The 14,588-nt window shown below is 40.8% G+C and overlaps 1 protein-coding gene across 1 annotated transcript; it reads left to right on the top strand.

Annotated features, from left to right (window-relative positions):
* Window positions 1–377: 377 nt before the first annotated feature.
* Window positions 378–11,543, top strand: elf2a (E74 like ETS transcription factor 2a). Its single transcript, XM_088991213.1, has 9 exons — window positions 378–660; window positions 2,539–2,622; window positions 3,832–4,174; window positions 5,358–5,462; window positions 6,186–6,302; window positions 6,992–7,075; window positions 7,619–7,811; window positions 7,902–8,123; window positions 9,612–11,543. Exons 2-9 carry the CDS (start codon window positions 2,548–2,550, stop codon window positions 10,075–10,077), a joined length of 1,605 nt encoding a protein of 534 aa, XP_088847339.1. The 5' UTR covers window positions 378–660; window positions 2,539–2,547; the 3' UTR covers window positions 10,078–11,543.
* Window positions 11,544–14,588: the final 3,045 nt, after the last annotated feature.

Raw genomic sequence — 14,588 nt, forward strand, 5'->3', positions numbered from 1 at the left:
TGCCAGGTCAACTCTTGTCAGACTCAATGATTACATGACATATTCCCAAATAATCGATACAAATTTCCGTGTTGGTTTACAGGACATTAGTGTCAATCACTTCCTGTTATGATGGCGAGAATGGGGCGTGTTTCCGTGACGTCAGGGCGGCGTTTGCGAATACGTACAGTAGATTGAAAAACTAACGTGTAAAGTGTATCCAAATGAGTTATTTTCTCAGGTCAACTCTTGTCAGACCAAATTGATTACAGGACATATTCCCAAATAATCGATAAAAATTTCCGTATTGGTGTACAGGACAATTAGCGTCAATCACTTCCTGTTATGATGGCAAGAATGGGGCGTGTCTTCGTGACGTCACGGCGGCCGACTTTCACGACGTTTGTGTTGAGTTTGGCGACTCGCTGCGCGCCGGAAAGCTACATGCTTGCCAAGTACTCAAAGAAACCCAAACATATGCAAGGCGTGAATGCGACCTTGTAATCCGGAGTCCAACTACTTTCGACTACCAAAATGTTTCGACGGGCAGAAGAATTCGAAAACATCGTTTAGTCAAGGAGAAATTATCTTTTTTTGGGGGGTCTCTCTCAACTTAGTACAAAATCAGGCCCAGGTAGCTTTAGCCGTGGAGCGTCCTTTTTGATTGCACAGGAAATCAAGGTAAGAAGAAATAAATGGCACATCGATCGCTTGCAATTGCACGTCTCTATTTCACAAAACATTATTTTGCTCGTCTTTCTCCCCAAATAATTCGGTTTTATAAAACGGCAAGTCGCACGTAAGGTAGCTAATTGCTAACACTAGCATGCTACGTTGTATGCTATCTCCCCCCCCCCAAAAAAAAAAACGGGACTGAACAAGTCAATATATATCTTTTGTCAAATTTCTTAAAACGATTAAGGAAATAAGTTTTAGTACTTTTAGATTAGATAACCAATCGTTGTAACATCCTCGCTAAATACTTTGGCGATGTTGGCTCCGTGTCAGGAAGCAGCAGAAACCTATACCGAAAACAAACATCAAGAACAAGTTGCCACAAGACTTTATTCTTGAATTGATGTTATTTTTATTTTTTATTATTATAATTAAAAATTCGATTGACAGTGAGCTGCGGTTCACTCAAGAATATCAAATCCGGCGGGTGTGTTTACATTTCCTTTTGGATACGAGCGCTGTTTGTATAATAATTTACAAGCGACCCAAGGACACTTTACAATAAAAACAATACATAAAACAATCAAATCATGAATAAGCAATAAATAAGAAAACAGCAGATTAAACTAGACCATGAAAGAAAGTTTAAACAGGTGGGTTTTCAGGTGAGATTTGAAAGTAGGAAGGGAGTCAATGTTACGGATGTGAGGTGGAAGTGAGGTCCAGAGTTTGGAAGCGGAGCGGCTGAAAGCTCTGCACCCCATGGTGGTGAGACGGGCAGAGGGCATACAGAGGTGGAGGGAGGAAGAGGATCTGAGGGCCCGAGAGGAAACGGAGATTTGAAGTAGGTCAGACAGACGCTATTATCCGAGAAAGGCACTTGTGTCAATGTACAAACCTCATTCCAACGACATTGGGACGTTATGTTGCAGTTAACATTCAGACACTTGCATTGGAAACGTTTAAATACGTCCATCATTTAAAAATTAAAAATACCATAAAAATGGTAAACATTAATTGTGTAAATGGAGGCCCTCGCAGTTGTAATGTGTCATCATTTCAAGCTCAGATAACTCCAGACAAATATCATTCAGGAATTACCGTGATACCTTGGCTTACGAACTTAATTGGTTCCCAGACAGAGTGTAAGGCGAAAAGTCTGTATACCGAAAATTAATTTTCCATAGGAAACCATTAAAATGAGAATAATCAGTTCCCAGGTCCCCATAAAACACAATTTTCTAATTTTCTAAGCCTTAAAACTACACAAAATATAGCTTATTTTATGTATAATAAATATGCTATGGTATTATAATTAAAGAAATAAACTGTACTGTATAATAAAGTCATTTTATTTACCTTTGTGATGGTCGTTGATGGCTTGATGGAATGGAGTGGCCACTTTCATCAGCATTAAACACTTGATGAGGAACGTGGCCTTCTTCTGTCACCATCTTGAGGAATGATCCCTTGTAGATGCGTTCTCTGATAATTTTACCTAGTTCCTCATCACTTTTTATTAGTTATCTATTAGCCAGCTAGCTAACTTTCTATCTGCTGTATTTGAGGTTGAGTGAACGCTGGCGCATGTGACTGCCGCTGCTCACCCACAGAAAAACGTATTCTGTGACTGTAAAGTGACCTTGAGAGTTTTGAAAGACGCTTTGAAATCAAAGGGATTATTATTATTCTAAAATGTTGCTTAAAAACAACAGATTGACATCGTATACTATCCTGTCGTGTAAACGTCACGTCGGCCATTTTGAATGGATTTCGAGTTACGACCGTTTTGTCGGAACGGAACCCGGTCGTAACTGGGATGTTACCTGTACATGATTGAGAAAGTTGGAGTTGTGATTTTCATTGCTTGGTCTGTTTTCCCAGGAATGAGTGATGACCTCTGTGGTGGTGTCCGATGGAGGAGGGAATATCGTGGAGTACGTCACCGTGGTGGAGGAGCCTCAACAAGTATGACCGCTGTCATGGAAAAATGGAGCGTTGTGGATTGATAGAATAGAATAACACCATTTCGCTCCATCGGTTGTTGATTTTTTTCTAAGTGTAGTTGGAGAAAATCCAAAACAGAGCTGATGCATTAACATTTCCAATGATGTAAAATATATAGAATAAAGATTACATTTCAACATTTCTTTTAAAGGACAACTGACAGCATTTTTTTTGTTTCCTAACCGACTCTGGAGCAAGGCAGTTTGTGAAGGAGTATCCTGGCGTGACGTCACGAATAAGGGGGCGGGACTTTCTGAAAATGCCCAATTGGCAGCTCAATTTTTGGCAGATTTTGGACACATTTTGATTGCTGTTTTGCATTTGAATAAAAGTATCAGACTGCGTGTTTCGATGCTATCAAACGTTTTTCGTTTTCATGTCAGTTAGGAAAGAAAAAAGTGACGTCGGTTGTCCTTTAACACGCTGCAAAAGCACGTCCCATTCCTCGTTTATCTTTGTGGCTCGACGATCTTTTCCTAATGAGGACAGAGAAAATTGGCGACATGGACGTTATTCTATTTGGCCATGGAAGTCACTGTGACCGCTTTTTTTTCTTCTTCATCTTCGTCTTCTACTTCTGTGTCGTCTTCCTCTTCATCCTCTTCTTCTTTTTCTTCTTCTCCTTCTTATTTTTCTTCTTCTGCTTCTTCCTCTTTTTCTTCTTCCTCTTCGTCTTCTTCTACTTCTTCGTTGTCTTCGTCTTCTTCCTCTTCTTTTTGTTCTTCTTCTTCTTCCTTCTTCTTTTTCTTTTTTCTTCTTCCTCTTCTTCGTCATCTTCTTTTTGTTCTTTTTCTTCTTCTTCCTTCTTTTTCTTTTTTCTTCTTCGTCTTTGTCTTCCTCTTCTTCGTCATTTTCTTCTTCCTCTTATTTTTGTTGTTTTTCTTCTTCTTCCTTTTTCGTTTTTCTTCTTCGTCTTTGTCTTCATCTTCCTCTTCTTCGTCTCTTTTTCTTCTTCTTCTTCTTCCTCTTCGTCGCCTTCTTCTTCCTTGTTCTTCTCCTTCCTTCTCCTTTTTCTTCTTCTTCCTTCTTTTTCTTTTTTCTTCTTCGTTGTCTTCTTCTTCTTCGTCTTCTTCCTTGTTCTTCTCCTTCCGTCTCCTTCTTTTTCTTCTCCTTCTTTTTCTTCTTCTTCTTCTTCCCCCCCTTGTTCTTCTTCTTCTCTCCAAACTACAGTGTGATCTGCAGCCCATCAAGGAAGAGGAGGACGATGAAGTCATTGAGCAAGGGGGGGTTGAAGCAGTGATTGTGGGAGGAGATGAGGAGGAAACGGAGGAGGACCATCAAGTGATTGAGCAGGCGGAGACGGTGATGGTGGATGAAGAGGGCGAAGATGTGAGCAAGATGGCGCGTGTGCTCGTGCAGGACGATGGCTGCCCCGCCGTGATTGTGGAGGAAGTGGGCGGCGCGCAAGTGGACCAGTGTTACTCTGCGCAGGTCCTGGTGTACGACGACGACACTTATCTGATGCAAGATGTGGCCGAGGAGCAGGAGGTTATCACGGAGGTTTCCGACACAGGTCAGACAATATCAGAGTTACCATCTTTGCCTTTTTTTTTGGGTCGTATGACAATGTAGATTAGTCTGACGCTGGAGAAATGGATATTTCACAGCAGCAAAGTTACGAGAGGAGGAGGAGGAAAGGAAAAGAAGAAGTACAAAAACAAAATACAAGGGCTGCTGTAAAGACGGTCACACTCGCGGCGCCGTTTTGAAGTCAAAACAACAATAAAAACGAACTAAATAAATAATATGACAACACAAAGACAGTCATTCGATCTTCAGCACTTTCTGCACCCTCTTTATTAGCCATCTATTGGCTATCTGGCTAGCCAGATGGTCCAACAGCACCGACATTTCCGCTGATTAAAGCGGGGCTGTGAAAATTCTGCCCATGACAGCCGCAAAACAGCACAGAAAGGACATTCCTCCCAATCAAAAACGGTGCTGGCAGATTTGTGCTTCCAAAAAGGCACAGATATTTTGTTATTTAGTTTAGTTTTTTTTTGTTGTTGTTGTTCTTTTGACTTCAAGATGGCGCCACCAGACAGCGATGACAGTCAAACGACATTCCACCCAATCAAAAACTGTGCTGGCATATATGTGCTGCCAAAAAAACTAAAATATTTTGTTATTTAATTTTTTTTTTTTTCTTTTGACTTCGTGAAAGAGCGATGACAGTCAAATGACATTCCTTCTCATCAAAAACAGTGCTGGCATATATGCTGCCAAAATGGCAAAAATGTTTTATTTCAATTTTTTTGTTGTTGTTCATTTGACTTCAAGATGGCGCCGCGAAAAAGTGATGACAGTCAAATGACATTCTTCCCAATCAAAAACGGTGCTGGCATATTTGTGCTGCCCAAAAAAGTAAAAATGTATCTATTTTTTGTTTTTGTTCATTTGACTTCAAGATGGTGCCGTGAGAGTGGTTATCCTTACAGCAGCTCCTGTGTTTTGTTTTTCTACTTCTTCCTTTCCTTTTACTTCCATCACTTTACGACTATGAAATATCAATTTCTCCACGGCGAGACCGATAAAGGCTCATCCAATCTAAAGTACTGAAATATTTAACGGTGGGACATGTGCATTCAAAAGCTTTGTCACATTGAGGTCGCACAAAATGGTCTGTCTGTCAGTCTTTTTCTGTCTGTCTGTCTGTCTGCGTACGTTAATATCCGTTTGTTTGTTTTTTTTTTCAGTGGAGATGTCGAATCAGGACATTGTGTGTTTCGATAAAACGTTTGAAGCAGCCGAAGCTCTTCTGCATATGGAGTCACCCGGAGGGTTACACGATCGCAACACAGGTAACAAACAACGCTTGCATGTGTGGTTGTAATTTGAAATCAATAAAAATTTATTTAATAAATCAAAGCCACAATTGACATTTTGATGGCTACGCATCTTTTTGGGTCACCCTGTATTTACACATTTAATAAAAAAGATGACATCAAAAAAATCCAAAAACGTATCCTGTGACAATAATAATAATAATAATAATAATAGTAACAATGCATTTCATTTATAAGCACCTTTCAAAACTCTCAAGGTCACTTTACAGTCATATTTTTTTTTTTTTTTGGGTGAGCAGCGGCAGACACAATAAACTAGCTAGCTAACTAATAGATAGCTAATACCCAGCAAATAGATACTGTAAAGTGACCTTGAGAGTTTTGAAAGGCGCTTATAAATGACATGTATTGAAATGTATTATTTTTTTATTATTATTTTTATTGTTATTAATATTATTATTATTATTAATATTTTTACTATTATTTTTTATTATTGTTTGTATTATTATTATTTATTTGTCATTTTTATTATTATTATTCGTTTGTCATTATTTTTATTATTGTTTTATTATTATTATTATTATTTTATAATTATTTATTTGTCATTATTATTTTTATTTTATTATTATTATTATTATTTGTCATTATTTTTATTGTTTTCTTATTTATTTATGATTATTATATTATTGTAAAATTAGTCATCACACATGTATATCTATCTATATTTTTGCCAAACAGAAGATGTGATGATGGAGACAATCGTGGAGGTTTCAACCGAGTGTGGAAATCTGGAGCAGGAAGAATCCTTCCCCATCCCGCCGGATTGTGAACCTGTTGCGAAAAAGAAGAGAGGAGGTCAGTGTCCGATATCATAAAGCGGGACGTTTATCATTTATTTATGGATTTATATTGTTCTCTGTATTGTAAAGTGTCCTTGGGTGTTCTGTAAGGCGCTCGGAAAAATTTAATATATTGTTATTATAATAATATAACAATACGTTTCATTTTAAAGCGCCTTTCAAAACTCTCAAGGTCACTTTACAGTCAGGATAGGTTTTTGTGTGGGTGAGCAGCAGCGGCAGCCACACGCGCCAGCGTTCACTCAAGTAACTCAAATAAATAAAAGGCTAGCTAGCTAATAGATAGCCAGCCAGCCACCTAGCTAGATAATATATAGCTAGCTAGCTGGATAGATAGCCAGCTAAATAGCCAACAAACAGTGAATAGATAGCCAGCCAACCAGATAGCTAGCCACCCAGCTAGCTAATAGATAGCCAGCTAACTAGCTAGCTAATAGACATCTAATAGATTAGATTGGATTGGATTGGATTTGCCTTTATTAGTCTCACAGTGGAGAAATTTATATTTCACAGCAGCAAAGTTATGAAAGGAAGATAGCCAGAATAGAATAGATAGCCAGCTAGATCGCTAACAAACAGCGAATATATAGCCAGCTAACAAGATAGCTTTTATTATTATTATTATTATCTTTATCATTATCATTATTCTTATAATTCACTTGTTTTTTTTTTTTCTCATTTTAGGTGGACGGAAGACAAAGATGCACCAACCGACATCCAACGGGACCTTTGACCTCGGGATGAAGAAGAGACAAAGGGAAGGAAAAGGTAGACGGCCATGTCTCATTCCTCCCGGCATTATTTATTCATTTATTTGACCCATTTATTATTGAAGTGATGACCCTAAAAATATTTCACCAAGACTACTATTTGATACTAGTTGACACAAATTCCCAGCAGACAAAGCAGCCCATTTCCAACGGAGCTCGGGCGCCATCTTGTCAGCACTATTTGAATAGTATTCATAAGTGGATGAGTAACAAGAAAGCATCTCCTCCCAATCTGAAGCCATTTTTTGATTCTAGAGCAAGGCAAGACGTCCTGGCGTGATGTCACGAACAAGGGGGCGGGACTTTCTGAAACTGCATTTCCGGTTTCATTTTGACGTAGTTTTTGGGACACTTGAAGTCATTTTTATTGGTGTTTTGCATTTGACTAAAACTATCATCCTGCGTGTGTTGGCTATTTTAGATGCTATCAAACGTTTTTCTGATGTCATGGTGTCGATTATCCTTTAAATGTTTGTTGGTATTTTTATCAGTTACGACTTTACTCAGGCATAATTTGTCTTCAATGTCTTTTTCTTGTCAGGCAACACCACCTACCTATGGGAGTTTTTGCTGGAACTCTTGCAAGACAAAAACACGTGTCCTCGCTACATTAAATGGATGCAGCGGGAACAGGGCATCTTCAAATTAGTCGACTCCAAAGCCGTGTCCAAACTTTGGGGCAAACACAAGAACAAACCCGATATGAACTATGAAACAATGGGCCGAGCCCTCAGGTCAGCCATTTTGCCCCAAAAATGATTTCTGACAAACAAAGTCAACCCCGGAAGCATGTTTGTGTCATCATCCAATGTGTTGACGTGCAGATATTACTACCAGCGTGGAATCCTGGCCAAGGTGGAAGGTCAGCGCTTGGCCTACCAATTCAAAGACATGCCAAAGAACATTCGGGTGATTGAAGAGAACAAAGATGACGACGACGGCGAGGGCGTCCAACGGGGTCCCGAAATACTGGCCGCCAGCGCCAATGCCGCCTGCCATCCTCAGCAAACCTACGTCACCATCATCCCCAACACCACCACCGCAAGGTCCAACGCTTTTCATTACGCTTCATTTCGTTTGTCATAAGCTAGCCACGCGTAGTAAGTGTGTGAGGAATATCTTTTTATTGCTATCTATTAGCTGTCTAACTAGCTAGCTAGCTAGCTATCTTCTCATCTTTTTGAAAGGCGCTTCGAAATGAAATGTGTTATTATTATTAGCTATCTGGCGAGCTAGCTTGCTATGTAGCTGGCCATTTATTAGCTATATGGGTATCTAGCTAGTGGGCTAACTGTCTAGCTGGCTGTCTATTAGCTATCTGTTAGCTAGCTGGCTAGCTTTCTATCTATTTGAGTTACTTCCGGGCTGAGTGAGCGCTGGCGCATGTAGCTGCCGCTTCTCAACCATAGAAAAACCGATCCTGTCACTGTAAAGTGACCTTGAGAGTTAAGAGGTGCTTATAAATGAAATAATAATAATAATACATTTCATTAATAAGCGCCTTTCAAAACTCTCAACGACACTTGGGTTATTATTATTATTGCTAGCTAGCTATTTGCTATCTATTAGCTGTCTAGCTAGCTAGCTATCTATTAGTCATCTATTCACTAGCTAGCTAGCTATCTAGATCTATTTGAGTTATTCCCAGTTGAACTGGGTCACCGTTGCTGGTTACCTAGCTAGCTAGCTATTTGCTATCTATTAGCTGTCTAACTAGCTAGCTTGCTATTTATTAGTTATCTATTAGCTAGCTATCTCGATCTATTTGAGTTATTCCCGGTTGAACGGGGTCACCGTTGCTGGCTACCTAGCTAGCTATCTAGTTGCTATCTATTAGCTGTCTAACTAGCTAGCTATTAGTTATCTATTAGCTAGCTAACTTGATCTATTTGAGTTATTCCCGCTTGAACGGGGTCACCGTTGCTGCCTACCTAGCTAGCTATCTATTACCTGTCAAACTAGCTAGCTAGCTTGCTATCTATAAGGTATCTATTTGCTAGCTAGCTAACTTTATCTATTTTATTTATTCCCGGTTGAACGAGGTCACCGTTGCTGGCTACCTAGCTAGCTATCTATTAGCTGTCTAACTAGCTAGCTTGCTATATATTAGTTATGTATTAGCTAGTACTTAGCTATTAATAGTAATAATCCATATTCTTTATAAGCGCCTTTCAAAACTCTCAAGGTCACTTTACAGTCTCAGGATAAGATAGGTATATTTTGTGTGGTTTTAAGGCTTAGAAAATTAGAGAGTTGAAAATGATGTTTTTTCGGGACATGGGAACGGATTATTCTCATTTTAATGGTTTCCTATGGGAAATTAATTTTTGCGATACACACTTTTCGCCTTACACACTCTTTCTGGGAACCAATTGAGTTCGTAAGCCGAGGTATCACTGTATGTTACTTCCGCAATGGACGTTGATCACCGCAGCGTCTTTGTTGCTATCTCTTATTGTTTTTGGACTTTTGCGGCGTTCCCGGAACGCGCCACGTTGACTAACTTGACGCTGCTGTTGTTCCTCGTCCAACAGGGCCATCCGCGCCATGCCTGTGGTCATGACCAACTCCCTTGGCCAAATGACTTTGAACTCTTCCGCTGTCCTCGGCACCACCGCGGCGGGCGCCGCCGTCCCAGTAGCGAGCGCCACCGCGCCCCCAAAATTGCTCATCCAGACCTTACCCAACATGCTGCCGTCCGCTTCGAAAAGCGGTGAGAAAATCACCATCATCACCATCCCGGCCAGCCAGCTCGCCGCACTCATGCAGGCCAGCCCTTCAAGTCAGGTGACTCAGCTGGTGCAGGCCAAACCCGTCCTGACGCAAATAGCGCCGCAGGCTGTCCCAAAAGCGGCAGCGAGCGTGCAGTTAGCGCCGCAGCTTATCCTGGCCAAAGCGCCGTTCGCCGTCCAACAGGTCCAAAGTCCCAGTCGGTCACCGACGGCGCCGTCGGAGGTATCCGCTCAGCCGGTCGCGCCGGATGGAAGCCCCGTTTCCTGAGAAGTCCAACCTCTATTGGGTTGCTTTCGGGGGGGGTGATGACGCTTGCAAAAAGTTGCCTTCCTTTTCACCTCCTGGACCCACGGCAGAGCACTTTGACCGGCGGCGCAGTGGAAGCGCTCAAAAAAGATGGGACGACACCGCAGCTTGGAAATGATCGCTTTGCGCTCCAAACAGGATGGGAACTCAGCGGAGAATCCCCCCCCCCCCCAAAAAAAAAAAGAAAAGAACAATGAAAAGGAAATCTTACGGAGCATTTTGATACGCAACAGCTATGTTTATTTGCTTGATCTCATCTCTTGTTTTCCAGCCTGTACAGTGATACCTCGGTTTACGAACTTTTTGGTTTACAAACGTTACATTTATGAAAATGTTACCTTGGCATAAAAACTATTTTTCGGGATACACACGGAGCACCACAATAAGTGATGTGTTGTTCTCGAACGAGCCTCTTCTCCTAACAAGAAAATGGCAACCGACTTGTTTTGGTCCTCTATTCCCCCGCCCCCAGTCTTCGGTTAAAGCCACGTGATTGGTCAAGAACGCAGCAGTGAGGGGGGGCGGGGGGGTTAAACACTTTAGTTAGACAGGCAGACGACAGAGAGACAGTGAGAAAATGGATAAAACAGTGAAATTTTGACTCAACTTTGATAGTTCAAAGGCAGAGTGTAGACTGCAAGGTTAAAAAATTCCGACCAATCAGGCTCCATAAATAACCCGCACAAGTCATCAGTTCAATTTGAAATGAAAAGACAAGCAAGAGAAGCAGCTATTAATGAAGTTTCTAGTGTGTGCTGTTGCAATATCACAACTTCCAAGATGTACAAACCCAGCTAAACAGAACACAGTTGGTGAGGAACTAAGTAAAATTATCGCAGGGAAGCACCTACAAGGGATAATTCCTCAAGATGGCGAAAGAAGAAGGCTACGTTCCTCATCGAGTGTTTAATGCTGATGAAACCGCCCACTCTATTCCATCAAGTCATCAATGACCATCAAAAAGGTAAAAACAATGACTTTATGACACAGTACAGTTTATTTTTTTAATTATAATACCATATCATATTTATCATACATAAAATAAGGTATATTTTGTGTAGTTTTAAGGCTTATTTAGTGGGAAATTATGTTTTATGAGGACCCGGGAACCGATTATTCTCATTTCAATGGTTTCCAATGGGAAATTAATTTTTGGGATACACACTTTTCACTTTTCACTCTGTCTGGGAACCAATTGAGTTCGTAAGCCAAGGTACCACTGTACTTGTATGAAGAGTTTGGTCTTTACCCTTCACTGTAAAATACACTGCATTTTTTTCTTTACTGCGATTGAAAAGGGAGTCAAAAGATGTCTATATCTAAATACGTTAGATAGATGTGTGCTCCACCTATGAAGTATAGCATACTATTATTTCTTGTACTGTCAGTTTTACAAAAATGTGTTATAAAAACAACTAATAATTGTCTTTCATTCTGTCTGTCATGGAGAGAAAATTTGCGCCACGGTGGCTGGCGGACTAGTTTTCCACACCCCCTCTGTTTGAGTGCAGATGTGGTTTGCTATCGTGTGGAGTACTTTTGCTATTACGGGACGGAAAACGACACCCACCACAGGCGAGTGTTAAGCCAAAGAAGACAAAGAAAATTACAGTCAAGCAGAAGAAGGAGATCATCGAAAAACCTGAACAAGGTGTGCGTTTGTGTGACTTAGCGTCCCAGAACCAGTACGCTATCATACAATGTATAAATTATAAAATGTATAAATATGCATGTAGCGTAATTTCCGGATTATAAAACGCAACTCTTGTCACAAGCGATTTATGCAGTGAAGTGGCCAATTTCTGCATTTTTCCCCACGGCCGCCAGGGGCGCTCGACCTCTGCTCATTACCCAACGGACCAATGCATTTCTACTAGTGATGGGAATTCCAGCTCTTTTTAAAGAGCCGGTTCTTTTGGCTCATCTGACCAAAAAGAACCGGCTCTTTCGGCTCCCGACTGGCTCCTCAGGTTGTTTGTTGCTAACATAATTTACGATAAGGTGAAATGATCCGTAAAATGAATTCCTAATGTATAAAACACAACGTCCTCAGTTTTTCTTTTGTTGTTGTTGCTTACATTAATTTACTACCAAAGATATACAATACACATTTAGGTGACTATTTCTATTCCTGTGGGTGTCTGTTCGCGCCCACACGTGTGTCTTTTACCACGGATTTGACCAATCACGTGCGACTTTAAGCGAAGGGGTTGAGGATTCAGCTCCTATAAGCGGCTCCCTATTAAAATCCAACCGACGCCTCCGGACAAGTTGTGTACATAATTTGTAAAATCACTTTGTTTGGTCTTGGTATTTTAAATGCCAAATTTAAAATACGTTTTTCTGATGTCAGTTAGGAAACAAAAAAAAATGGTGTCGGTTGTCCTTTAAATATCGGCTCCGGTCGTTAACTTGAAAGAGACGGCATTAAGAGCCGGATCTTTCGCGAACGACACATCAGTAATTTCTACCCTGCGCGCCATTTTCAACGTGGGGTTGATCGAAATGTCTTGAGGGAATTTCCACGACGGAACGAGAGGACAACCCCCAAACCTCAATCGTCGTTGCTCCCACAAGGATTGTGTTGTTTAAAACCCGTTCGCTGTCAAATAAGAACCATATTTGGAGGGATTTTTCCCCCTTTCAAATGTCTCGGATTTCCTGTCTGATGGAGATTTGGACCGCCACTGGTGAGTACGTACAATGCTACCACTTGACTGTTCATTCCTGACCACCTCGAAGACCCCGTGATGGAGGTACGGTGAACATTTTTTTAATTGCTTAGTAAACTTTTTATTGTTTTTTTTTAAACGATTAGATAAAGGGAAAACATGGGCACGTGTTTAAAGGACAACCGACATCACTTGTTTGTTTCCTAACTCACATCAGAAAAACTTTTATAGTATCTAAAATACCCCAAAAAACGCAGGCTGATAGTTTTAGTCAAATGTAAAACACCAAGAAAAATGACTTCAAATTGAACCCGGAAGTGGCCAGTTTCAGAAGGTCCCGCCCCCGGTTCGTGACGTCACGCCAAGACGTCTTGCATTGCTGGAGAATCAAAACAATGGCTTCAGATTGGGAGAAGATGCTTTCTTGTTATACATCCAGTTATGAAGATGATTCAAATAGTTCTGAAGAGGAAAGCATACATATTGCAATTGCGATTAAATAATTCATTACGTGTCATTTTGAGGTAACGGGGAAATCTATCACCAAAAAAGAGGCAGCAGATGGCGACAAAGCTCCGTGCAAAGCTTCGTGGAAACCGGCGGATTTCTTTCCTTAGAATGTTTGTCAGCGAATATCAAATAGATGCTCGGTGCGAACACACGATTCACCATGGCATTGTTTATGTGTTTTCCTTCTAATTTCGCCATCAACACAGACTTTTCAGACCAAACAAAGTACCACAAAATGCATTGACGTGATGGAAGGACTGCTACAATGTGTCCTTTCTTGGTCAGGGGCGTTCCTTCAGTGAAGTCACGTGAGGACTCGTCACCAACTCAGACACAAGACTTCCTGAATATTCAGCACGAGTCTTAAAAGGTAAAATGTAGCTATATGCGCTGGAATCTTTGTAAAATACGCTCAGTCGAAGTCATTTGAAGCCATTTTACAAATTATGGACACGACTTGTCCGGAGGTGTCGGTTGTCCTGTAAGTGCATATAAACTTTATCCTTGACATAACCATCTTGAGAAAACGTCTTACAATACAGTGAGGCCTCCGCTTTCGAACTTAAGTATGTCTTCCAAACATTAATTTCCCATAGGAAACCATTAAAAATGAGAATGATCCGTTTCCAGGTCCCCATAAAACACAATTTTCTACTAAATAAGCCTTAAAACTACACAAAATATACCTTATTTTACGTATAATAAATGTGCTATTGTATTATAATTAAAGAAATAAACTGTACTGTATATAATAAAGTCGTTTTATTTACCTTACGTTGATGGAGTTGCCTCTTGATGATATCCAAGTGACGTTGCTGTGCTTTCTCGGCGCTCATACCCTCACTCACACTGTCCCCTGCTAGCTGCTTTTCGTTAATTCAAACCAACAGAAGTTTTTCAACCTCTTCTATTGCCTGAGACCGTTGCTTAGACAGCTCAGAAACACCCTTAGCCACACGTAGCAATGGTCGACTTAGCAGACTGGTAGTGGGACGCTAAGTCACACAAACGCACACCCCGTTGGTGTTTTTCGATGATCTTCTTCTGCTCGACCGTCATTTTCTTTTGTGTCCTCTTCAGCTTAACACTAGCCTGTGCTGGGGTCTTTTTCGGTACCATTAAAGCAAAAGTACTCCACTCGATAACAAACCACGTCTCCACTGAGTGCACTCAAAGAAAGTGGATGTGGAAAAGTAGTCCGGCAGCCACCGTGGCGCTGTTCGGCTGTGCGGTTTGGCGTTCTTCCGCCGAAAACTAGTTTATATGCCAAGATTCTTAAATTCTCGCGAA

Source organism: Hippocampus bargibanti, linkage group LG02, assembly GCF_051943395.1.
Source record: "Hippocampus bargibanti isolate YZ-2025 linkage group LG02, ASM5194339v1, whole genome shotgun sequence".
Lineage (NCBI taxonomy): Eukaryota > Metazoa > Chordata > Actinopteri > Syngnathiformes > Syngnathidae > Hippocampus > Hippocampus bargibanti.